General features: G+C 52.0%; 1 protein-coding gene across 5 annotated transcripts; it reads left to right on the top strand.

Annotated features, from left to right (window-relative positions):
* On the top strand, window positions 1-25,581 carry ENOX2 (ecto-NOX disulfide-thiol exchanger 2). Of its 5 annotated transcripts, none has more exons than XM_048318922.1 (15): window positions 1-16; window positions 7,453-7,586; window positions 8,203-8,334; window positions 11,036-11,191; window positions 11,903-12,109; window positions 12,580-12,813; window positions 13,630-13,842; window positions 15,330-15,436; window positions 17,520-17,634; window positions 18,642-18,823; window positions 19,371-19,478; window positions 20,294-20,350; window positions 21,311-21,419; window positions 21,663-21,748; window positions 23,154-25,581. In XM_048318922.1, exons 3-15 carry the CDS (start codon window positions 8,238-8,240, stop codon window positions 23,283-23,285), a joined length of 1,803 nt encoding a protein of 600 aa, XP_048174879.1. In that variant the 5' UTR covers window positions 1-16; window positions 7,453-7,586; window positions 8,203-8,237; the 3' UTR covers window positions 23,286-25,581. The 5 variants fall into 5 exon arrangements, with proteins under 5 accessions (XP_048174879.1, XP_048174878.1, XP_048174877.1 ...); XM_048318921.1 differs by lacking the exon at window positions 1-16 and adding an exon at window positions 19-36; XM_048318920.1 differs by lacking the exon at window positions 1-16 and adding an exon at window positions 22-53 and having other exon boundaries at window positions 7,455-7,586.
* The last annotated feature ends 243 nt before the right edge of the window (window positions 25,582-25,824 follow it).

The following is a 25,824-nucleotide window of genomic DNA, read 5'->3' as shown; positions in this document are numbered from 1 at the left end:
GCCGGGCCGGGCCGAGCCGAGCCGAGCCGGGCCGAGCCGAGCCGAGCCGGGCGGTGAGTGCGGGAATCGGGGGGAGCGGGGCCGGCCCGGCCTCGCCCTGTCCCGGAGCCCCGGCGGGAGAGGCGGAGCGGGCGGCGGGGAGCGGGCGGCGGCCGCGGCTGGGCCCGGAGCGCTCCCCTGCCGGGGCCCGGGCGTGCGGAGCGGCCGCCCCGCTCTCCATCGCCCTCCGGGCCGCTGCCCGGCCGTCAGCGGGGCTCGCCGGGCAGGACCGGCCTCCTCCGCGGCTCCGGCCGGGCCGAAGCAGCCGGGGAGTTTTGTGGAGGGTCTGAACAACCTCGTGGGAGCCGTCGGGACTTCGGAAGACTGGCGGGGACACCCGCGGGGCTCCGGTTCGTCCGGGTGGTGGGCAGGCTGTGTGGGAAAGTTTATTCCATGCGGGAAGCGTCTGGGCCACTGTTTGGGTTCAGTGGTAGTTAAAATCACTTCAAAAAGAACATGAAAATCGCGTCAGAAAGGATGGAGAGTGTCCAGCGAAAGGTCTGGAGCCGCAGGAGCAGCTGAGGGAGCTGGAAAGGGGCTCAGGCTGGAGCAAAGGAGGCTCAGGGGGGACCTTGTGGCTCTGCACAAGTCCCTGACAGGAGGGGGCAGCCGGGGGGGCCGGGATCTTGTGCCGTGTCGTGTTTCCCCAAGGTGCGAGGGGTTCGGGTTGGGCATTAGTAGCAATGGTTTCTCTACCAGAGCGGTCAGGCCTTGGAATAAATTGCTCAGGGGGTGGTGGATGCACCACCTCTGGAAGTGTTCAGGAGGCACTTGGGGCTGTGTTTTAGGGGTTATTGTGGTGGTGCTGGTGGGGTGGATGATCTTGAAGGTCTCTTTCACCCCCGATGATCCTGTGAAAGTGGCACAAGGAGAAATTGGTTGCATATAAAGAAATTATTCTGATGCTCCAAGAGCGAGTGGTTTGCAAAAGGGGTGGGGGGTGGAGGTGGCAGCAGCTTCCCCCCGGGGAGGGATGCACCTGGCTGTGCTCTCCCTTCTCCCGGGGCTCACACGTGTATCTGGGCTGTGCTGGATCCGTGGTGCCACAGCAGATGGTCCGTGGGCAGCACAGGGAGCTTTGGGGACGCTCGTGCCGGTGCCCACAGCTGCCGTGGGCTGCAGCTCTCCCACAGCCCTGGACTGTAACTCATATATGCACATGCACTCGTTTGTTTGGTTCCTTGAGCGTTTATATCGAGCTTCTTTAGTTTATGTGCTTCTTACTCTTATTTTCTTCCTGTTTTGGTGCTGTGTGCTGTTACCAGTAACGTCCATCCAGGTCACTCTGCGTGGAGATGTTTTTGTTCTTTAGTGGCATGTGTTTGTTACACAAACATTAATCCTTGGGTAAGCTCCTCATTAGTCTGCACCATTCCTACCTCCCCTGTAGCTACATTTATTAGCCATTGTATTTTTTTGTATTTTCGTGCAGAAAGTTGCAGCAGAGCTGTGAGCTGGTGGGAAAGCATGGAGGTGACCTGGGGTAGGAGTTTGTCCCTCCAACTTGTGTTCCTTCTTACTCCAGCCATCCTCTTCCCTGTGCTGGAAGCCAAGTGGTTGGGTTCTCTGTTTCTTCCAGGCTTATTTGAGGAATTTTGAGGATCTAGTTAAAAAGCGCCTTGAGCAGAGTTGTTGAAAGCTGTGTGGGAGCTGGGGTAAGGTCAGGTTTCCGTGTTGAAGGTCATGTGTTTGGAGCTCGTATCAGGGATGAGGTTCAATCACCGGCTCATTTCAAAGATCAGGTGTTGCTACTGAGGAATTCTGTATACCTTCCAAAGATGGTGTGAGATTTCTCCCTTAATCCCCAACTTTTCTGCTGACATTATTCCAGTTCCAGCAGGTCCATCCCGTCCAGCTGCTCCACTCTCAGCCAGCAGTTCCTCATGCTGGTGCTGGCTTTCCACAAGGCTCTCTTGCCCATCAGTCCAGGATTTTGCGCTGGGGTTTTCTGATGATCCTGATTGCTGGCTCTCCTGGAGTTTTATTTGTGTATTCCCCTTTTTTCCCCCCCTCTTTTTCTTCTTCTTCCCCCTTTTTTTCTTCCTCAGTAGCTCTGCGTAGTTAGTCCTGCATCCCTTTGCCCATCAGTTTTCTTCTCCAAGCTTTTCAAAAAGATATTTCTGAAAACAGGAGCTGTTGAGCATTGTTCTGAGGTGGCACGTGCTGGGTGTTGTTCTCCAGGAGCGCTGAGGGGGTCTGGAAGGACAGAAAGGGATGGGGCTGATGAGCTGCCTGCTCTGCACCCCATGGAGCACGAGCAGCTCCCCCCCGGACATCCCAGCGTTAGAGTTCCTAGATGTGTGTGCAGAGGGAGGGTGGTTTGGCAGAGCCTTGTGAGCACCCTGAACATGTCCTGTGGAATATTTAATAATTTGGTGTGGTGAGCAGGGCAGGCTCCTCTGTTGGGAAGCACCGAGGGCTGTGTTGGGTCGCTGCTGGTGACATGCATGCGTGTACACACATGCTGGTAAGGAATTTTTTCCTTTGTTTTGGGTTACAACAGTGAGTGAAGAGCACAGCTCACACAGGACTTGGTTAGCCCCCTATTTTTGCTGCTGTGGCTGTATTTTTGTGAAAACTCTGCAGGCTGGTGTCCCTGACTGGGGTTGCTGACTGCTGTGTTCTCGGCGCAAAGGAGAAAGAGGCTCTTCGTGCCTCTTGGTTTTACAGTGCCCTGCTAGAATAATTAGCTGCCTGAAATTAATATATTTCTTTCAAGTACAAGTTTCCAGAATCAAGGAAAGCGAGCAGTGTGCCTCTTACCATCAGGGATTACCAGGAATTAATCTTTCAGTGCAAAGGCCACTAATCTCGGGCATGCAAACAGGGTTTATTGAGCTGCGTGCCAGTGCTTAGAGCAGTGATGTATGAAATCCCTGGCAAATTCAGATGCTCTGGTTGTTAATTGCCTCCCCACCTGCTCATCCGCCTCCGTCCCCTGCATCCTGGAATCTGCCTATGGGTGTCAGTCACAGGAGACAGATGGTGACACATGGAGCTGCTGGGTGCCAGCCCCAGGCTGGCTTGGGCTCTCACGCCTGGGCTGTCCTGCCTGCCCCCGGGCAGTTCTGCTGTCACTAGGTCCCAGCTTTCCTCTTGTGCTGGGAGCAGAGCGAGGGGGCTCAGCCTGGCACTTGGATTTTCAGACCAAAAGCCAAGCTGGGAGCAGTGGGAGAACTGGCTGCACTCCTGCCTTATGACGAGCATCTTGCCATGTTCCTCGTGCAGTTCGCAGGTAATGCGGGGGGGTTCTGGGATTCCCTGCACGGATCCTGCTGCCCTGTAGGATTATCTGGAGCTGACAGAAGTCACTGTCAGAATTGTGCTGCTCTCATCAGCATGCCTGGCCAGCTCCCAGCTCAGGCTGATGATTGTGAAGCCCTACCAGTGGTAATTAAGCCAGGAGTGCGGTAGAGGAACATGCACGAGCCCAGCAGTAGTTTTTGAATCTGGGAATTAGTTTTCAAAAGGAAATGATTGGTATCAAAATGTAACTTCAGAGCTTCGGTGTCCCTCTCCCTTCCCTGCTGGTCTCTTTTCTCCTGTGCTCTAATTGATTGCTGCAGATGTACTTTGGTGTCTTCTAAAGTGCATTTCTTGAGGGCTTAAAACCAGCACTGTGTAATCAATGGCACAGTGTATCCCGGAATCCAGTTTATTCCCACAAACACAGGCACCCTGCTCAGACTGAGCACTGCTTATTTCCTATATTTACCAATGTTGGCAAAAGGTAAATCCATATTTATAGTAAAGCCTGTGTCAGCCCATTTCTGGAGTTTCCCCAATGCTGGGAAAGAGAAGTCTCGTATGTGTTCAGAGGAGCCCAGGGGACCCCAAAATATCACCTGAGGGGCTCAGAGGGACCTGGGGCACCCCAAAGTGTGACCCAGAATAGTTGAGAGGGTTCCAGGACACCCCAAAATACAACCATACAAGCACCAGCCTGCACAGCCTTTTTGAGTGTATCATTGAAAGGCTTTTAGGTGTGTGACAGTGGCAGAGTACCTGTTCATAGTTGTAATTTGAGTTTTGGGGCAGAGGTTTATGTTCCTGCTGTTTATTAACTGGTTGGATGGCAGGAAAACTGTTCCAGTGCCTGGGCAGAGTGAGGCTGCAGTCGGAGTGTGTGGCTCCAGAGCAGTGCCAGGCTTGTGGCAGAGCTCGTGCCACCCTTCACTGAGTGTTCCTGAACCCAGCAGGGAACATTTCGCCCACATCCCAAGGTGGCAGCCCTGTAGGTGCTGTGTTGTTTCTAGGTGGTTCCAGGAGTGTTGCACAGGAGCTGCACAATCCCGTGTTTTGGTTGTGATTTCCAGTGTTTCCAGCTCTTGGTAATGGGAATGATTTTAGAACAGGCTTTTCAGTTCACCTCAGGGACTGTTTGGGGTTTATTTTCCTCCTGGTCATTAAGGCGAATGGCCAAGCTCAGTTAGCAGGGTTGGAAAACCAAGTCCTGTCCTGGGTCTGGCACGGGACCCAGTGAGGATGGATACTTGCCTTGATTTACGCCTGGAACATTGAGATCTTTGCTCTCTCTCCAGCCCCTTTCTGAAGCTGTGCTGTGAAAGCTGCAGCCATATTTAGCCCCTGGATTGATCCCACCCCAGTGGAATGGGGGGACTTTGCACTGTCAGTGCTCTTAGGCCAGTGGGAAGTGTGGACTCTTCCCATTAGGCACAGCTCAGCACCTATTTCCAGAGGGATAAACCGCCCACAAGGACCCGCTGTGCCGAGGGAGAGGCCTTGCTCAGAGTCGCCTTCTGCTCATCTTTCAGCATCCACCCTTCTTTCCCTGATCCGTTTTTCTACTGAGGAATCTTCTAGCCCAAGTTTTTATTTTTAAATGTTTAGTCACTGCATTATGGCAGTGCCTCGTGTCTCACTCTCAAAAATTGACTCTTCTGAAAATCCCTGGAGATAGGGATGAGGAGATGAAGGGCACACTGACACCTGTGCCACATATGGCTCTGGAAGTGCTGACACCGGTTCTGACACTTGCTGGAAACCCAAATTTTCTTCTCCCCCCCTTACTTTCTGTGTAGCATTTCCAAGCAAATGCAGAAATCTGATTTTGGCCTTTGCAGGCTGGCTCACTGCAGGAATACTGAGCAAACCCCCGTGGTTTGCTCCTGTGCTGGTCCCTTCCCTCCTGAGCAGAGCAGCTTGGAATGGCCAAGGACACTTCATTGTGGTTGGCACAAAGGACAGAGAGATGCTCCTGTTTGTGCCTCCTGGCTGTACTGGTTGAGCCTGTCAGCTTTTATCCTGCTCTGTGCCCAGGAGAGAGGATTTTTTGCAGCCTCAGCTTTCTTCTGAGCCCGTTCTCTGTATCCAGTGGGGTGTGGCTGGAGCTCCGGCTGTTCGCTGAGATGACAGGAGAGAGGCAGGCAGGTCTGAAAGTTGGCTGCTGTCCACGGCATTTATCTTGTGTAGGGTGGCAAATCTGACATAATGAGGGTGTTTGGAATCTTATCTCTGGCTTGTTTTAATTTTTGGAGCAAACTCGCTGCTGCAAGAGCAGCAAGCAGGGTCCCTTTTACTGCTTCCATCGCCCACTTTCCATACTGCCCTTTGCTTTCCTGGGGCATTTGCTCTTTCTCCATCCTGGTGAAGTGAGAGCAAAGCTTTCCCAAGGAGTTTTGCTCCCCCATGTTTGTTGTTAGGTTCTGGTGGATGGTAGCTGGTCCTGTTTTGGGGAGCCCTGAGGACAAGGCTCGTGCTCCAGGTCACACGGGTGCCTCCACCCAGAGCCTTCCAGGTGATTTGTTTCTGGCTGTCAGCTGGCCCTGGGGACATTTGAGCATCCCAGCTCAACCTGGGGCTGGAAGTGCCTGGAGTGAGTGGCTGCCTGTGTTCCCCAGTGGGCTGGAAAGCAGTGGCTGGAGCAGTGTCCACTGGCATTCAGGTGCTGGTCAGTGCCAGGTGTCTCCACAGCGTTGTCTTCAGCCAGAGCAGGGTGTCTGTCCATCCTGGTGACACCAGTGTCCGGCTGTACTGCTGCTTCTCTCCATCCTTCCCTGTTCCCAAGGATGGGAAAACGTTTGTTTGAGTTCAATTTTGCCTTTTCTGTCACACGGGTAATATCAATGTAAGCTTAGAACTGCTCCTTTTCCTTTCTCCTGCTGTCTTCCCCGTGCACAACCTCTCTATTTTTAACCTACTGCATTCAGATTTGTTTTCCTGAGCCCTCATGACCTCCATGATATTTTGACTTTGGAATATTTAAGACACAGCATTGTAGGCATCCTGCATAGCCGGGCGTGACTATTGTTGTTGCCAGCTGAATAGTCCTTGTTTTTTTGGCTGCTTCTTGCGTTCTCACCTTTCAGTGGCTCAGAGAGGAGCCCTCCAGGCTCCCTGTATCCCCTTGGCTATTTACAGCCAGACCCAGCAGCCACGTTTGTTAAGTTCTTGGAAGTGGAATCCTCTGGAACAGAAACCACAATGCTGCAGAGAGTCTGGGGGAAGGTTTGGTACAAATGCCTCGGCCCATCAGTGCCTTGGGATGGGATAATTATCATTGTTGCTGCTCTGGGAGTTCTGCTGATTCCCCTGGGAACACAGAGTATCTTAGAAATGTGGTTATCTGTATCACTTTATATGGGTCCACAAAAAAGATTTGTTTGGTTTTTTTCTTTTTTTTTTTTTTCTGTATTGGCTGTTCAGAGTGAATTTGCTGAGACAGAGGTAAATCAAACTCGATATTTTAATGCTCCTTTGGACTTGCATCCCTGCAAGTGCTGATTGTGGCAAGGTGGAGTGAGGAACTCGATGGTCAGTCAGTTCAGGGCGCTGGACCCATCTCTTCAGCCTGGAGAAAAGGAGGCTCATGGGGGACCTTCTTACTCTCCACAGCTCCCTGACAGGAGGGTGCAGCCAGTGGGGGTCTGGAGCTCCCCTTTTTGGGATGTGCATCCCAGAGCCCCTTCCACAGCCATGACCAGAAGCAGCTGTCTGGCAGGCTCTTGGAACAAAAATTCCAGCAGCATCTTCTTGTTTTGAAGATGATCTCAGTTGTGCCTTGTTTTTTGGTAGTAAATGACTCCAGGTAAATTCTCCACTGGTGAAACATAAGTAATTATTAACAGTGTATTCCTGGACTGAAGAAACAGGGAAAAATCCCGTCCTTTGAGTTTCCAGGCTTGAAATGCTGCTCAGCCCGGGGAAGATGCACCCCTGGCTTACACTGTCAGGCAGTTTGATTTGTGTGGGTGGTGGAATTGATGCTGGTGAGTAATATTTTATTGTGTAACATTCAGATCAGGTGGAGCTGGGGCCTGTAAGCAGCAGTCAGGATTCCTTCAGGGCCTGGAGTGCTGCTTGTGCCCACAATTGGGCATTTCTCTCACTACTGTGATCCAGAAGCATCACAAACCAGTTTAAGTAAAGCCTCTAAGTGTGCTCTTCTCCTTTAGGTTTAAACCACCTGCCCTTTGATCGTGCCAGCACCGAGTCCCTGGGGCTGGGCAGCGCTGCTGGCCCGCGGGGGTCGGACAGCCCGGCTGAGGATGGAAGTGACCCGAGGAAGAGGAGCAGCGTTCCCCCAGGTGAGCTGAGTGCCAGCTCCATTGCTGGCAGTAGACAGGGGATCCCTGAATCCAGCCTGAGTGCAGCTGCTGTGCTGGGGTGTGGCTGTGCAGGCTGGGCAGGGCAGCTGGGCTCTGATGCTGCTGCAGCCCCACTGCTGTGCCTGGAGCCAGGCTCCGATTGTGGGATCTCCCCAAGGAGTACATAGTGATAGAACAGGGGGGAATGGCTTCCCAGTGCCAGAGGGCAGGGTTAGATGGGATATTGGGAAGGAATTGTTCCCTGTGAGGGCGGGGAGGCCCTGGCACAGGGTGCCCAGAGAAGCTGTGACTGCTCCATCCCTGGCAATGTCCAAGGCCAGGTTGGACGGGGCTTGGAGCAGCCTGGGATAGTGGAAGGTGTCCCTGCCCATGGCAGAGGGTGGGATGGGATGGTTTTTCATGTGCCTTCGAACCCAAACCCTTCTGTGATTCTCTATACCTGTCCCAATAGATTTATTTTCATAGCTGGACAGAATCTGGCTCTTCCCTGAGAGTGGGTTGAGCTCTGGTTTTGGGTGCTGACACTGCAGAGCCTCACTGGGCAGAGCTGAGATCTGCTCTAAGCCCTTAATCACTTTTATGTTTCTCTCAACAGATGGTGGCAGAAATCTGAGCCTGGACTCCATTCCGATGGGATTGCCAATGTCCGACCCGACCGCCTGGGCCACCGCCATGAACAACCTGGGCATGGCTCCCATGGGCATGACAGGACAGCCCCTCCTGCCTGGTGAGCTGAGCCTGCCACAGCTCTTTGGGAATAGCCTGTTTCGGTGCTCTTGGGCAAACACCCCCACGTACAAACTGAGCTGTGTTTGAAATGCATTCATTCTGCACGTGATTTATTTAGAGACCTGAATTGAGAGGAAGCGAGGATACATGTGTTTTAATGCAAATAATGACTATTGTGGGGTACCTCTAGATACCCTGCAGCAGAGCAGGAGGAGGAGGGTGCCACACAGGACAGGAAGCCAATGATATCCAGGAACGAGTTACTCTGAGCTAAACTGGAATGGCTTATAAGGAAGGATGGGAGGAAGGTGAAGAGGAAAGCAACAGGGCAGCAAAATGGATATAGCAGAAATTAATGGAAGATTCTGCTCCGGAAATGACCGCCTTATAGTCTGAAATACATGTGCATGGGTGAGTCACCTTGTACTGGGTGAAAGAGCTCCTGCAGGAACAGAGCTGAGCTGTGCCTGATTGCCCAGCAGTGCAGGATGCTGGACATCAAAGTCCTGAGTGGAACTGACTGTTCCAGTGCTTTGCTGCATGTAGAAGGATGCTCTCCCCTGCCTCAAGACCAGCCTGCTCACCTGGGGAGGGAAGTCTGTGCTGGCAGCACTCTGCCATCCCATTTCTGCTCTTGTGGCACACAGCAGGTGGGTTGCTGTGCAGCCAATCCTGTATTTAACACAACCACTTAACTTGCCCTAAGTTTTGCCTCCAGTCTGTGCTCTTGGAATCATGGAATGGTTTGGGTTAGGAGGGACCTTAAAGCTCATCTTATTCACCCCCTGCCACGGGCGGGGACACCTTCCATGAGCCCAGGGTGCTCCAAGCCCTGTCCAGCCTGGCCTTGGGCACTGCCAGGGATCCAGGGGCAGCCACAGCTTCTCTGGGCACCCTGTGCCAGGGCCTGCCCACCCTCCCAGGGAACAATTCCTTCCATATATCCCACTTAAATTTCCCTTCTGGCAGTGGGAAGCCATTCCCCCTTGTCCTGTCACTCCAGTTCCTGATGCAGAGTCCTTCTCCGATGTTGGGGAAGATGAAACAGGAAAGCCTTATAAATATGATTGCCTGACAAAAGATTTTGGGAATATGAAAACTACAGGCAACATCGAAATGAAAGCCACCTTTGAAATACCAAGTCTTAGTTACTGAACAACTGGAAAACAATGGTATGGCCGACTGAAGGTAATCCCCTCTTGATTGAACAATACCCTCTGCTTGCAAACAGGTCCAAGGGTCAGAGCAGACCCTACTAGCTCAGCAGAAGGGGTCCAAAGAGTAGTTTTTAGAACTTAAGATGTAACACTCTATGGTAATATAAGAACTCTTATAGGCTGTATGTAAATGCTATAGGATTTGTATCTTGTATTAGATTGGTTAGTGACAATTAGAATATTCAGTACAGAAGATGATTTATTGTATTGTAACCAGGACTTCAGACATTCCTTACTACTACTTCCTTTCCTTACTACCACTTCCACTCCACTCTTGCTCTTACACTCTCTCTCTCTCTCTCTCTCACCCGTTTACTCTCTTGCTCTCTTGGGCCTGCTCAGAGCTGAGTCTACCAGCTCTGAGCAGTGCCCCAATACCCACGCCTTTTACAATAAACCGACTGTGTCCCAAGACCTGCCTATAGAGATCTCTCGTCTCCATCCGTCTCCGTCCCGACTGGACCCTGAACCATAAACCTACACTCCGGTTTCCCTGTAGTGCCTTCAGATACTGGGAGGTGTGGTGAGGTCTCCACACAACCTTCTCTTCTCCAGTTTGAACAGCCCCAACTCTCTCAGTAGTAATAGAGAAAGTTCTCTCCTGTCCCCAAGGCCTTGGTTCACATGTGGCTTTGCTGTGGAGATGGTGTTTCCATGTCCTTCTCATGCTCACATTCTTCTGTGAAGTAAAAATCAAATCTCTCCCATGGATAAGGATACAATTCCCATGTGCTCCTACGTCCATGTTTCACAGTTGAAACAGGAAGGTTTCGTGTCCATTCCTCCAAAAGCGCCGGTTGATGGCAGAGGGTTGGCCTCAGATCCGTGTTTTTGCTATGACTGTATTTCAAAATACCGAGGAGATGGCAGGTTCTCTGCTGCTGGAGTTGCTGCACTTGCCTGGTTGGTGAGATGATGCCCTAAATCCCAGAACCATTTAGGCTGGAAAAGACCTCCAGGATCATCGAGTCCAACCTGTGACTGTTCCCCACCTTGTCAACAGCCCAGAGCACTGAGTGCCACATCCAGTCATTCCTTGGACTCCACTGCTTCCAGTGCCTGACAACCTTTTCCATGTACAAATTCTTCCTGATGCCCTTAAGCCTGTGTCACAGCTGTCTGTGCTGCTGAACTACTTAATACAACCAAACTGGGTCAGGTTTTCCACTGTTTCCTTATGTCACAGGTGTCTTTTTGTGGACAAACCTCTCTGGGAAGGGTTTGACCCTGGATGGGAGCTGGTTTCTACAGAGGAGAGAAGGAAGTAGTTTATTTTAGCAGAGAAAAGTTACTTGGCTGTGGCAATGAGCAATGAAATAGTTTTAAAACATTATTTTAAGGGCGCAGATGTAAAGTTTGATGTTGTCACGTTCCCGATTTTCACCGGCAGGCGTGGGAGCGTTCCCCGTTTGCTGTCAGGGCTCACAGTCGCTGTGTGACTCTAGCCCCCCACTTGACTCCCTTGTTCTCTCCCCCACTTAGATTTTGATCCTGCTCTTGGGATGATGACTGGAATCCCTCCGATCAACCCCATGATGCCAGGCCTGGGGATCGTCCCACCTCCCATCCCTCCGGACATGCCGGCCGTGAAGGAGATCATCCACTGCAAGAGCTGCACTCTCTTCCCACCTAACCCACGTAAGTGTCTGCTTGTGCTGTGTCTCTGTAGGAGTATCCCCATGCTCGTGTTTCTATAAACCCCAGGTGTGTGTGAGAAAAGGGCCATTCCCGTGACTCACTGCTGGCAGGAAGGTGACAGAGCAACAGGAAAAGCCTGTTCTTGTCACTGAGTGTTTGCCATCTCCAGAAATAGCCTTTGCAGTTGCTAGATTGGTAAGGACTGGGGAAAAAGCCATTCCAGTTGCTGGGTATTTGAAGTGTTCATGGTTTGATTCTCGTGTGTGGTGTGAGGTGTAGCTCAAGCACACAAGTCTGGAGCGTGTGCAGTTGCAGCACAGAGGATCCCCTGAGCAAGTTTTGTATGTGTTATTTACATTAGGGCACTCTTTTAAGCTGTGATTTTATAGCACCTCCCATGCTAAAGCTGGGAGCTCCTGGTGCTGCTTGTGTTCTTTGACAGCAGCTCAGTGAACCTCCTGCACTTGGGAGAGTGTTCGGAGGGCTCCAGGCTCCCAAGGTCTTTCGGAAACACGCTGGTGAATGTGCTTATTTTTTTATCCAGCACCTCAGCAGTGCTGTGGATCCACTCCATAAATCTGAGTGTGGCATAGCCAGGTGTGTGTTTGGAGGAAGCCAGGAAGGTGTGGTCATCCCTCAGGAGAGAGGAGCAGGTGGAAGGAATGTGTGCCGGCAGCCCAAAACCTGACCTGCTCTGCTTTCTCCCTTCAGATCTTCCCCCTCCGGCCACGAGAGAGAGGCCCCCAGGGTGCAAGACAGTGTTTGTTGGAGGCCTGCCAGAAAATGGGACAGAGCAGATCATCATGGAGGTGTTTGAGCAGTGTGGGGAGGTCATAGCTATCCGCAAGAGCAAGAAGAACTTCTGCCACATCCGCTTTGCTGAGGAGTTCATGGTGGACAAGGCACTTTACCTGTCTGGTGGGTGTGTTTGGCTCAGAGGGAAGCTTAAAATTCTGGGACAGAACTGTGATGGTGCCTTTATAGACAGAACAGTAGGAACTGGGGCAGATTTCTCTGATGCTGTGTCGGTTTGCCTTCTGCTGCTGTTGAATTTCTGCTTAAATACAAGAAAGCAGCTCCTGAGAGGAAAGGCAGCGATGCTTTGTCACCTGAAAACGTATACAAAACATTGGGCTGAGGTACAGAGTCTATCCCCATCTTACATGGATAAGTGCCCAGCTAATTCTATAGATAGTGCCTACAAAAACGGACAGTTTCTCCTAATTTGCTGGCTGGGCTTGACTTCGTGGGGTTTTATTTGGCTGATGGGCTTGGCTTGGTAGGATTTTCTTCCCTGTCAGCCATCGGGGCTGAGCCCCGTGGCCTCCTTTTGCCACGGGAGCCCCAGGTAAGCCCCCGTCCTACCTGAGCACCCTCATTCCCGCCAGGCTACCGCATCCGGCTGGGCTCCAGCACGGACAAGAAGGACATGGGGCGGCTGCACGTGGACTTTGCGCAGGCGCGGGATGACCTCTACGAGTGGGAGTGCAAGCAGCGCATGCTGGCGCGCGAGGAGCGGCACCGGCGCCGCCTGGCCGAGGAGCGCTTCCGCCCGCCCTCCCCGCCCCCCGTCGTCCACTACTCCGACCACGAGTGCAGCGTGGTGGCCGAGAAGCTCAAAGGTGAGAGGGGCTGGGCAGGCACAGCGCTGCGTTCGCCGGGGGTGCAGCAGCTCTCCGCCAGATTCCTTCTTTTTGTCAGAAAAACCCCCTGCGCTTGAATCGTATTTGTAGAAGCTCAGGATGGAGAGGACCTGAAGGCTCACCTGGCCCAACCTTTCTTGGCAGAGGCACGGTCTAGACCAGATGGCCCAACACTCTGCCCAGCCCAGTCTTGAAAGCCTCTGGTCTTGGGGAACCCAGCGCTTTCCACAGTGCTGCCATTGTGAAAAGTTGTCCCCAGGAGTACCCATTCCCCCTCATCCTTTCCATCTTCATAGCCCTCCCCAGGATTTAGTGATGAGGTCTCCCCATAATCTTATTTTCCCAAGGCTGAACGAACCTGTTGAGTGCAGCAAACTTGTTCAAATCAAAACTGTTCAGTACAAGTTTCTTCCAGATAATTTTGGTTAAGGTTGAAAGGACTAGTGTAAGACCTTCTTGGAAGCCTGAGATTCATGTGTGACCTGATGATTTTGGAGCTGGAGGACATTTCCTTTCAGGGCCCATCTGAGTAGACATGAAATTTTCCAGTAAGTTTCTAGTGCTCGTTCCTCCTCTTGCTGCACCTCAGCAGGTGATTTGCTCCATCAGCTTGGTGCTAGACTTGCCTTCCTTTGTACAGCCACGTGTTCAGATCCTTCCCTGCTTCCAGGAGTCATGATCAGTCACCTGAAGGATGCTGACCTTTGAAGGAGCAGTTCAGCTCCAGGAAAAGGACCTGAAAGCTGCCCAGGCCACCCCAGGGCTGCGGTGTAAAGCTGTCCTTTCTTGCTGCAGATGACACCAAGTTCTCGGAAGCCATCCAGACCTTGCTGACCTGGATAGAACGTGGGGAAGTGAACAGGAGAACTGCCAACAACTTCTACTCCATGATCCAGTCGGCCAACAGCCACATCCGCAGGCTCGTCAACGAGAAGGCGGCTCACGAGAAGGAGATGGAAGAAGCTAAAGAGAAGTTCAAACTGGCTCTCTCAGGGATCCTGGTGCAGTGTGAGTGGTGTCTCCATGCTGGATGTTGGTTGTCTGCTGTAGGGAAGACTCTTTAATTTCCAGAGTCTGGAGAGGCCCCGCTAAAAGGGCTCTGGGAAAAGAAGTGGCAATCGCTTCTGTGCAGCTATGGCTGATTTGGAATCATATGGCACTAACCTGGCAAAAATTCCTTGTGGGACTTTTTACTGGAGTAAGAGTCCACATCTGGGGGGAGGAGAGAATGAATTCTGAATTTGTTTCCTCTTAATTATCGTCTGTTATTAGTTCTGTCATCTTTTCAACCCCTCCTGTGCACAGACAAGGTAAGTTCCTGGGAATCTGGTGCCTCAGCCAAGTGTGCAGGATTTGTTCGCCAAAGGTAGGATGCAGCAGAGTGCTTCTGACACCCTGCTGCAGAACCTGGGTCTTTCAAATCCCAGTACTTTAAAAACCAGGAAATCAAGGAAGAGGCATGGACTGTATTAATTCCAGGATGTGATTTGTAACAGTTCCTCAGACCATTCCTTGCCTCTTACACATCCTTGCTTTAATAAATCTGAATATTTTTACTTCTTTCTGAGTACCTTCTCCACAGTTGTACTAATTCTCCTTGAGCCCCTTGCCTAGCTTGTGAACATTCCTAACTTTTGGTTTTGTATCTAATGATTTTAGCTGTTAGTTGATTTTTTAAATTATTTTTTTTCTTTAAATTCTGTTAATGGTAAAAACTACGGGCACACGGTCCAGAGGGACATACAGTGAGCACTGCAGAGTAAGTAGTAATAGAGACTAGTGTGTAACTCCACTCTCTGAAACCAAGATGGATATCTCAGCCACTCTTAGGTTACTCTAAGGAGCAGGGAGATGTGTTTGTTTTGTGAGAATTATGGGTGCTGCATCACAAGCATAGAAAAAAGTCAAGTGGATGTGCTTTGTGCTGTGGGTGAGCTCTCAGCCAAGGAGAGCACTTTGTGTATTCCAAATCCTGTGAATTTTCTAGACAAGCAGAAGGCACAAATCCCAGGACCAAGAAAAGGTGATGGCTGGTGCCTTTGCTTTGATCCTGGTGCTTTTCCTGTAGCTCACACAGGCTGTGGCACTGTCCAAGGGCCAGAACTCGTGGTTGTAGCTCATCACCCCCTTTCAGAGGTGAGTCCTGCCCCTCTGAACTTACACTCCCAGCCAGCCTCACACAGCATATTTGGCTATTTTTCAGCACCTGTGCTGCCTTTTTCTCCACGTGTCCTGCCTTTTTCCCAGCTGAGAGCAGAGCCCGTTCCCCAGTTGGTCGTTGCTCCGTGAGCGTTTGGCACTGGCCTGGTGAAGCCCACAGGGCTCTTTCCAGACACTGAGCCCCTTCCCTGAGCGTAGCGTCAGCGCAGGGCAGTGTTATGAGAAAAGGGGAGCCAAACCACCTGCCTGATTCCACTTTTTTACTCCTTTACTCCTCTTGTTCGCCCTCTCTGGATGCTATTCGGGCCCGATTTGCTGCTGATTTGCTACTCCAGTCGAGCAGATAGTGGCCGTGTACCATTCTGCCTCCAAACAAAAGGCTTGGGACCATTTCACGAAAGCTCAGCGTAAGAACATCAGCGTGTGGTGCAAACAAGCAGAGGTTGGTAATCTTTTCTTGTGTTAGATCCTCCAGCACGGTCTCTTGCTTGTCAGGATGTTGATGTTCAGTTTGCACGATGCTCGCGTGGATAACAACACCTTCCTTCACAGTGTGAGGTGGGGATCACTCAGGAGGCTCTTGTGGTACAGGTAATAAATTTCCTCTTGGTATTTGTGTCACCAGTAGCAATACATCGAGACCCGTCTGCTGATTGAAGTTGTGCACAGTAACAGTCATAATAATGATAATAAACATGGATTTTTCTGCTGGTTTTAATACTAAAGCAAGAAGGATTTCTAGAGAGATGTTTAAAAAAGCAACAACAAACCCTAAGTGTCATCAGAATCTGTTTTATCACATTTTTATGTGATATTTCCACCTTGAGAGGTGGAAATGATTGCAGATGAACAGCCTGGAAAGCTTGAGGGCGGATGTTCTCATGTTTGTGTATTTATCCCATGAAGTGACATGATGAAATGTGTGGTTTAAAGATGGTGATCAGGAAGGAGCTGATGGAAGAAGGCTTGTCACTCCCACTGCTCTTCCTGCAGGAGGAAGAATAGTTCTTAGTCCAATAAGATTTGATCAAATCAGATAAAGGAGTCAGGCAGAATGTCAGAAATAAGGAAGCTGAGGTAAAGAAAGGGTGTCCACTGGGAAGTGATGGGTGGGGAGATGTTTGTCCTGGGGGCTGTGGTGAAATCCGTGCTGCCAGCTGTCACCTTGGGCCTGCAGGACCTTGCACTTGGCCTTGTTGAGTCTCATGAGGTTTAATCCCACTCCTCCACCCTGTCCTGGTCCCTTTGGCTGTCATTCCTTACCTCTGGTGCAAATCTTCCTATGGTTCTGGGTTTGTCTGGGATATTGAGTTCCTTACAACAAACTTGTAAAGGAAGTCTATCCCAGCAAAGCCAGGAGCTGCCTTTCACCTTTAAGATTATTTAACAACCAGAGTGAATTTGGGCAAAGCTGAGAGGCTGGTGATCCATGGTCACTGCAGGCCAGGGATGTGCAGGCTTGGGATCCCTGTGGGCTGGAGGTGTCCAGGCCTGTGATCCCCATGGATTGGGGTGTCCAGGCCACCTTGCTGTACAGCTGCAGCCTGAGAAGGCTCTGGATCATGCCCAGCCAGGGCCCTGCTGGTACCAAGCAGGTGGTTGATCCTGCACCATGCTGGAACGCTCTAAATGTCCGTGCTGTCCTGGGAAGTTCCCAGCTGTGATCCCCCCATGAGACTGCACTTGTGGGACTTGTCAGAGCCCACTGAGTCAAACCTTGGTAGCAGCTAAAAGAGGAGCCAAGGTTCCTTTTGCACCTGTGCAATCTGATTTGCACAAGTGCAATCTGATTCAGATTCACTCTGAGCTCAGTGCTCCTGTCCTTCCCTGCCTTCTGATTGCTGGCTGTGGCTGGGGTGGGAGCTCTCTCTCCAGTTGGAGCTGTCTTTTGTTCCAAGGTAAGTTCTCCCAGTGGGAGGAGGCTGTGAGACCACTGGTGAGGCCTCTTTCAGGAGCCCTTCAGCTGCCAGGGCTCAGTCTGCTGCTCTCCCCCAGCTTAGGGACTGCTCTTAAGGGAAGGTGGAAGCCACAAGATGCAACTTCTTGGTACAGGTGTTGGCAGATATATTTATAAAAACGTTGTGAGTAGATGATGCATTTTCAGGTGTAATTTAAAATGTCTCTCAGCTCATTGTAGATATCAGATGCTGGCTAAAGGGTCTCTCAGCCTTTTGGGGTCACCTTGAGGAGGTCCCTGTACACGCAGGGGTGAAGCTGTAGCTTGCTTTGCTCTGTCCCACCTCAGGTTGGGACTTTTGGCTCCAGAGAATTAGGACTGACTCCAGTTCCTCACACAGCAAGGCTGACCTGCCTCATCACAAGAGCAGAAGGGAGATGGAAGAGTCAGTAATCCCAGTAGCACTGGCAGAGTGTGCCGGATATTGCCCTTGATCTAATAATCTGTGCCAGTTTTTGAATTGTATCCTGGAGTTGTGTTTTGCAGACCTAGATTTCAGCAACTTTTCATCCAGCCAACCTGTTCCTCGAAACGTGTATTGAAACCCCCTCTGCTTTCTGAACCCCAGGAAATCCGTAACATCCACAATGATGAGCTGATGGGCATTCGGAGGGAGGAGGAGATGGAGATGTCTGATGAAGAAATAGAAGATCCATCAGAGATGAAAGAAACAGAAGAGTCAGGTAAAATCCCTTTTTGCAGCTCATAACATGCTTCTCTTCAGTGGTTTCTTTCAGAAGTCCCATTCTCAGTGTTTTGTGCCCCAAAGTGGCCACGGGCAGAGCAGAACCAGTGCAGTTCTGGAGCTGTTTCCTCTCGGTGCCTGGGTCTGCAGCCAGGGTCTGTCACTGTTCCCTGCCACACTCAGGGGAACCGAAAGCAGTGTCTGAGCTGCTGTTCCTGGGAGAGGGTTGGGATTCCTGGAGCTGGATGTGGAGGAGCTGGAAGCTCCCTGCCCTGTGCAGGTGGTGTCCAGGGGCAGAGGTTCACCCTGGAGCTGTCCCGTTCCAGTGCACTCCTGAGTCTGCCTTGGGATGCTCTTCCCCTCCTTTTTTTTACCTCTTCCATCCTAAACATTGCATTGACACTGAGAGGGCCTCTTTGTCCAGAGGAGCTTGTTTACTAAAGAGATGCTGGAATCATGGGATGGGCTGGAAGGGACCTTAAAGCTGATTCAGTGCCACCCCTGCCATGGGCAGGGACACCTCCCACTGTCCCAGGCTGCTCCAAGCCCCAATGTCCAGCCTGGCCTTGGGCACTGCCAGGGATCCAGGGGCAGCCCCAGCTGCTCTGGGCACCCTGTGCCAGGGCCTGCCCACCCTCCCAGGGAACAATTCCTTCTCAATATCCCATCCATCCCTGCCCCTCTGGCAGTGGGAAGCCATTCCCCTTGTCCTGTCACTCCATCCTTTGTCCAAAGTCCCTCTCCAGCTGTCTTGAGCCATTTTAGGCCCTGGAAGGAGCTTTGAGGTCTCCCCCAGAGCCTTCTCTTCTCCAGGTGAGCACCCCCAGCTCTCCCAGCCTGGCTGCAGAGCAGAGGGGCTCCAGCCCTGTGATATCCCAAACAGCAGAAGCCATTCCTTTGGGTGCTCAGGATTTGTAACTGGGAGCTGCTGAGCCCCTGTGCAGGGTGGGGAGAGCTCCCAGGGGGTTCTTGCTCCCAGCTGTTTGACCCTGGTGCTGTCTCCAGCACTGGTGTCGCAGGTGGAGGCGCTGAAGGAGGAGAACGACAGCCTGCGCTGGCAGCTGGACGCCTACCGCAACGAGGTGGAGCTGCTCAAGCAGGAGCAGGGCAAGGCCACCAGGGACGAGGACACCACCAAGGAGCAGCAGATGAAGCTCCTCCAGCAGGCTCTGCAGGGCATGCAGAAGGTGGGCCTGGAATTTTCCATAGCTGGGGCCACGCTGCAGGGGAAGGGGCTGGGATGGGCGGCAGAAACCTGTGGAAAAACACTCTGGATTTAAGCAGGATCCAAACTGCCAAGGGGGAGCAACTCTGTCGTTTCCAGTGTTGCTGAAAAAAACCCCAAAGCAAATATTGAAACCAGGGATTGTGTGTGAGCTGATAAGTCCCGTGGAAGCAATCCACAGTTAATGGATTCCTCGTGTGCTCTTCACCGTGACTTCCAAAGTGCCCAGTCTGTCCATAACCAGCTGAGTAAGGAAGTGGGAAATCCGTCCATTGGGGATGGAATTACTGCCCCATGTTTACACAACCGTGCTTTTTTGTATGCTGGTAGGCAAAGGCATCTCTGAGGTAGATCCTTCTTGTTTTATGCTTTGTCTTGTAATGATGGACATGACCGGTCTGGTCTTCATGGAAAAGCCCTTCTAAATTGTATAGTCTTTGAACAATAGTTGGTGGAAGGCAGGTTAAGAAGGTGGCAGGCAGATTAAGAGTTTATCTTGTCTCTTCTAGCATCTTTTGAAAGTCCAAGAGGAGTACAAAAAGAGAGAAGCTGAGTTGGAAAAAGTGAAAGAAGACAAACTGAAAATAGAAACATTACTAGAAAACCTGAAGGAGCAGGTATGTGCCATCCAGGTCTTCCTTGTGCAGTGCTTGGATTTTCTGGTCGCTCAGGAGCGTGGTGAAGGACTTCTGTCCTGCTGCACTCTTGGTGAGAATGCCCAGCCCTGGTTTGGAGCAGTTGTCCTTGGAAAGTGAGGAGAAATTACCTGTCAAATTGCAGGATGTCTGTCAGTAGTGGACCTGCTGATGCTTCATGTACCTGTGAGACAATCTCAGCAACTGTATAAATAAAATATAACTGTCACTGAACAGTGTACAGTGGCATCACAGCTGGAATGGGGTTTTCTGCAACCTGAGCCTTTAAAAGATAAGAAAAAGGTGTCAATTATCAGACTCTGGTATTTACAGTTGTGGTTTAGGAGCATGTTTTGATATGCCCTCCTTTGGAACGGGAAGTTTTTCTGGGTGTTCTAACACTTCTGTGCTCGCTGGGTTTATTCCAAGCAGAAATCCACACAGAATTCCAAGCAGAAATCCATAGTGCTGCTTCTCAGGTGTGATCCACTCTGATTTGATTGTGGATCAGGGCATGAATCTACACTTGCCTGGTCCTTTCCTCTATAGCACAGACACAATTACACAAGAAGCATGAGGCAGCACTCTCCCCCGTGGCCCACACAGCCTGATACTGGGTTTATCTCATTTTCCATCTTTAGTCCCACTTTTTTGTGCCAGGAGCTAAGGAAGATAATAAATGCTATTCTACTAACTAAAAATGGCTTTGTGTATTCCCGTAATCATCAGAGCAGGAGCTTCAAAACAAAAATGACAGATTATCATCAGTAATCTTGCCTTTCCTTGCCCATATATAGCAGAGCATGGCAGATGAAGAGGACAAGGAGGGAGATGCAGCTGACTGCCAAGGGAATGTAAGTCCAAGAGCTGCTTCTCTGGGACGGTGGAAGGTGTCCCTGCCCGTGGCAGGGGCTGGAACAGGGTGGGCTGTAAGGCCCCTTCCAACCCAACCCATTCCATGACTCTGTGATCTCCAGGAGAAGGCAGCCTGTGGGTTTGCAGTGCTGATCCAGTCCCTGGATCAGCTTCCACAGGGCAGAGCTCCTCTTTCTCCCTTGGAAGCAAATGTGGGGGCTCAGGCCATTCAGGCACAGCCTCAGCCCTGTGCAGCTGAGAACTGCACTGGTATAAGAATTTGAGCAGACCCAGGGGACCGCTCAAGTCTATCTTCGTCCCTGGCCTCCCTCCAGCCCATCTCACTGGTCACTGGAGCTGTTCCCAGTTATAGCTGTCCACAGCTCTCAGGCCACTGGAATTCCGCATAAAATTAGGGGATAAAAGCGAGTCCTGCTTTTAGTGCAGCCACCGTCTTTGCATTGTTGTGTTTGTGTCAGGGATAATAAATGGTGCCAAATTCTGTTTTAATTCAGTACCACAAGCTCAAGTCAGGAACAGTCTGATCCTAAGCCCTGTGCAGCCCCATTGCACTTGATTAATCACATTTGTCTCAGTTTGGGCATGTGTAAAACAAACCTCTGCAGCTGAATTAGTCATGGCAAGGCCACGGTTTGGTTTGTATTTTGCTGTTTAAATCAAGGCCCTTCTGGAGCAGATGTCATGTCAGAGAGCAGGGCTGGTACAGGGTGCATGGTGACATCTGGTGAACTTCGTGGCCTTTTCATCTCACTTGGTGGCTCAGGCCCAGCAGCACGGACACAGCTGTGCTTTGTTGGGAGCATTTTGGAAAATACAGAATACAGCAGTGATGGCTGCAGTGACTCGGAAAACACCCCTGCATGGCCTGTTGAGCCTGCCCAAGGCAGTGCCTGGTGTGCCAGGTTGTCTGGAACGTGCCTTGGGGGTTTGTTTTGCAGGAGGGCAGCACGTCCAGAGTTTGTGCCTGCAGCCAGGAGAAGGAATGTCCAGTGGAGAAGACATTGAGCAACAGCCCTGTGAAATCTGAGCGAGAAGTTCTCTTAGTTGGTGAGTCCTGCTGGGCTTGGTGGTGATGCTGGGGGAACCTGCTTCAAGGTGACCTTGCACTCCTCCTGCCCACCTCTGGCTCCTTTGGTTATCCCAGGGGAGGTGGCAGGCCTGGAACTGAGGAAAACCTTGAGCTTTGCTGGGGTCAGGGTGTGACCTTGTGCTGCCTGCAGTGGCACAGGGCCGGTGTTCCCAGCTGGCTTTTGTCTCATGACAATGACCTCTGTGGTGTTCCTTTCCCAGGGATAATTTCAACGTTTCTCCACGTGCACCCCTTTGGAGCAAGCATTGAGTACATCTGCTCCTACCTGCAGCGCCTGGACAGCAAGGTGGGTGTGGGGACAGCAAGGTGGGTGTGGGGACAGCGAGGTGGGTGTGGGGACAGCGAGGTGGGTGTGGGGACAGCGAGGTGGATGTGGGGACAGGGGGTGTGGGGACAGCGAGGTGGGTGTGGGGACAGGGGATGTGGGGACAGGGGGGGTGTGGGACAGGTGGCTTTTGTGCTCCTTGAGTAAATGGGAGCTGCTGTGCAAAGGCTCCTGTCTGTACAAAGGAATTACAGCTCATTCTCCTCTATCCTGTTCTCCAGCTGTCTTCCTTAAAGAGTCCCAGGGACAGGAGGCCCCACAGGCACGGGAATCCTGTCTTGGGATTGGAACTTTTCCAGCTGCTTGTGTTTGTGATTTGCTGAGTGTTTAATTTACCCTTTCCTAAGAAAACACAACTCCCTGGGCTGGCTCACTTCAGCCTTATAAAGACAGAGTTAATAATTCATCTCCTCATTCTAGCTTGGAATTTGTCTGTGGGGCCAACAGCCGCCTTTATTTTGGTTTGGAGCTCCTATAAAACTGCCATCACTGCATTCAGCTGCCTTCTGGAACTTCCTCTCTGGTCTCCACAGTGCAGAGAAGGGCTCCTGGAAGCTTCTGCCTGGGAGAGCCCCTGTGCAGAGCCCACCCTTTAACCTGTGCTATGGCATCAGTCTCCTCGTGTTCACTCACGCTCAGGGCTATTCCCATTGTCCTTTGTGTTCCTTCTGAGCTCTTCTGTCTCCTCCTTGACTCTTGCAGGAGCTCACATTAGTTTGGGATGTTGTTTTTAACCCTGAGCAGATCTTTGGGCCTGAGGTGAGGCGGGAGGAGGGCGAGTACTTGGAAGTACAACCTGGTTTCTTGAAGCTGCCAACAGGAAAGGAAGGGGAATACCTTTCCCCTGTTCCCTGTCTATCATTCTCGCCAAGAGGGTCAGCAGAGAGCACAAAAATCACGATCCAAGGTGGATTGGAGCCCTTCAGAAGTTGTCTGTAGCCCTGAGTGTGGCTTGGCAGGACCTTGGGGCTGACAAACCCACCTCACCTCAGGTTCCTTCTCCTCAGTGGTGCAACCCCAGTTTTAGCTCTTGGCTCTGTTGGAGCAGCTCCTGCCCCATCAGGGATGTGAGAATTAAGCTAAAATAAAGATAAAAGTGCTTCCTGTTCAGTGACTTCAATACCTGGGAGGTTTAAATCCATTCTCTTGCATTCCACAGGGGAGAAGTTCAGCCTGCCCCTTTGCCCCGACTCCAGTGTTGGTCCTGCAGCCATCTCACCCCCCAGTGTGACCCAGCATTATCCCCACGAGTTCAGGGAAAACCTGGGTGAACCTCAGCAATGTAACTCCTTGAGTTTGAATGATCCCCAGCCAGCAGGGCTTCTTCCATCTTCGCTTTCAGTGACGCTTTCCTTGTGTTCCCCAGATCTGCACGGCGGAGGTGGAAGTTCTCATGACACGACTGCAGAACACGTTCCGGCAGGAGCTGAGCGGGGTTGGGGCCAGCCTGGAGAAGAGGTGGAAGTTTTGTGGCTTTGATGGGTTGAAAATGACTTGAACTTTGACTTAACACTGGAAACAGTGGGATGGGGATGCCGAGAAAACCCGGGGTGCTCCTCCCTCTGTTCCTGATGATTCCCTCGCACCACGGCCTCGGGGTACAAGGTGTAAAAGTGAAACCAAGTCCACAGCAGCACTGGAAGGAACATTCTGCAACTCGTTTGGTCAGTTATTTGTTAATGGGCAAGTGCTGTTCAATATATTTGGGGAAAAAGCTCCTGCCTGACCCTTTGAAGCACAGCGTGTCGACTCCGTGTTCTGCCAATGTTGTATGTGCTTGTGTGCCCAAATTCCCCCTCCTCAGCCTTCCTTCTGCTGGGAACAGCCATAGACTGTCCTGAAGCAACAACCAAGGGGCATCTTCTGGTTTCTAGATCACCAAAAGGGACAAAAAAAGGCATTTTTTAGATATTTCTATGAGTAAAAACCAAGGTATGTTTAAACAGAAGATTTAGATGGCTCAGGAGCCTCTGAGCCAAGGCATTGGTTCTTTCTGTGCTGTTTTCTCTGGTAGCAGTTAAGCTGAGGTGGGGCAGAGGGGGATTCTGGCAGTGCCACTCGTGCTCTGGGTCAGTCTGTACAGAACCTTTCACGTGGGAAGGGTGTTTAGTTTCCTGGGGCTGTGGGTGGAGCAGAGCTACATCAGCCTGGCTTTTGGTGATTTTTACCACCCACTTCCTCCACCTATGTTGCTTTGGAGACCAAGCTCAAGCAGCACAGTCTCTCTGCTCCTGAACCTTCCCAGCACTGTTCCTCGTGTTCCCAGTGCACGCCAGGCTCTCCCCAGCTGTGCAGAGGTGCAGGGTAGCACAGCTCAGCCCATCGCTCCAGCCCGCCCAGGGCCCTGCGGGGATCCTCCTGCTCCAGCAGCCCCACATCCCTGCCCTGCCCGCTGTCACCTGCAGTGTTCCTGTTCTCACATCCTGACTGTTCCCAGCCCAGCAGCTCTCACTCTTTTTTCTCTCTCGGTTTTCCAGCTGCACTCTTCCAGCCCCTCCTGTTCGTTCCCCACGCCCCAGGTGTTGGTGTGCTTCACTTGGGCTGTCGATCCCGCCTCATTTTTGGGGGAGAAGCCCCAGTTCCTACGTTCCTGTTCTCAGGCACTTCCTGAATTTGTGACACATCCCCAGCCCTGGTGTCATTGTGCCAAGTGTTTTGCCACCCTGTGCCATGGCTGAGGTGGTGCCCAGGTGAGCACAGGGACATTTCTGGAGTGTTCCGTGTAGCTGGCACAGACACCTGGTGTTGTGGGAGCCAATTCCTCATCCAAAACTCCAAAATTCCCCTGGTGACACCAGGCCTGGAGCCAGGCATTGACCTGCTGGCTCTGTTTCTCCTCTCACCATTCCCTGCAGGTGGAAGGACAGAGGAGAGCCCTCCCTGTGCTTCTGCTCCCTCATCCATTCGTCCCAAGGCCCTGAGGTCTCTCCAGATTCCCTGGATTTCTTCCTGCACCTTCATCCTCCAGCCTAGATGAACCATCCTCTCCCTGTTGCTCCCACTGGCAGGGCTTGGCACCAGTTCTCCCCACTGGGGGAGCTGGGATGGTCACAGAGGGGACGCCTCTGCTGTGCCAAGTGGGAATGTGGCACCTGTGCCACCTGTCCCTTGGGGTCAGCCCGGTGGAGAGAGGGCAGTGAGGTGAGACCTCTCCTTGGGAAAATCAGGGAAGAAACTTCAGGAATCAGGACGGTTCCAGAGCCCTGAGAGCAGCCGTGGCTGGAGCACACCTGGAGTCAGGGGAGACGTGGGATGAGCGGGGCCGGGGCTGGGCTCCCCAGCGCGGCAGCTCCCGCGGCACAAGGGCTGCGGGGTGGGAGCTGGGATGGGGCCGGGGCACCGTGGGCAGCCAGAGCCCCCTCCCGGGGGGCTGAGGGGGCTGGGGCTGTTGGAGAGACCGGGCAGGTTGTTCCATGGGGCAGCAGGAGGGAGAGGAGCCGGGGCCTGTGGAGCAATGGCTGGTGCTGTGAAAGTGAGTCAGGGCTGGAGCACCCCAGGGTCCTGCTGCTTCCCCTCTCACGGCTTTCCCTACCAGGGCCTTTCCAGAGGGGCTGAGGTTTCTCCCAGGAGAAATCTGTCCTGCAGATGGGCTGCCGAGGTGACACCCAGGGATGGGTGACAGAGCCCTTCCCTCAGGACGAGCTGTTCCCATGGGCTGTTGCTCTCCCTGCTCCCAACACTGAGCACTTGCCACACTGGGAGCAGATAAAAAACTGTTAAAAAATGTTCTGAATAGTTGTGTCCCTGCAGATGAATGCTGTATTTTTAAGGAATAAACATTTTTTATGGGCAAATCTTGGCCCTGCTGCTTTCTTTGTGTTTGTTGCCTGCTCGGGGGAAGGAGAGGCTCCATCCCATCTCCTCGGCTGTGCTCCTTCCCAGCTCCTCTTCCATGCTCCATCCCAGGTCCTCCAGCTTCCTTGTGAATCTCAAGAGTACTCACAAACACCAGGCTCCAGCTGCTCCCTGCTCCCTCTGCAGCCTCTCCGGTGACCCCAGCCCAGGCAGCGAATTCCTGGTCCATGAGCACCTTCCCC

Source organism: Corvus hawaiiensis, chromosome 14 (assembly GCF_020740725.1).
Source record: "Corvus hawaiiensis isolate bCorHaw1 chromosome 14, bCorHaw1.pri.cur, whole genome shotgun sequence".
In the NCBI taxonomy this organism is placed as follows: domain Eukaryota; kingdom Metazoa; phylum Chordata; class Aves; order Passeriformes; family Corvidae; genus Corvus; species Corvus hawaiiensis.
This window is presented reverse-complemented; position numbering and strand designations above follow the sequence as displayed.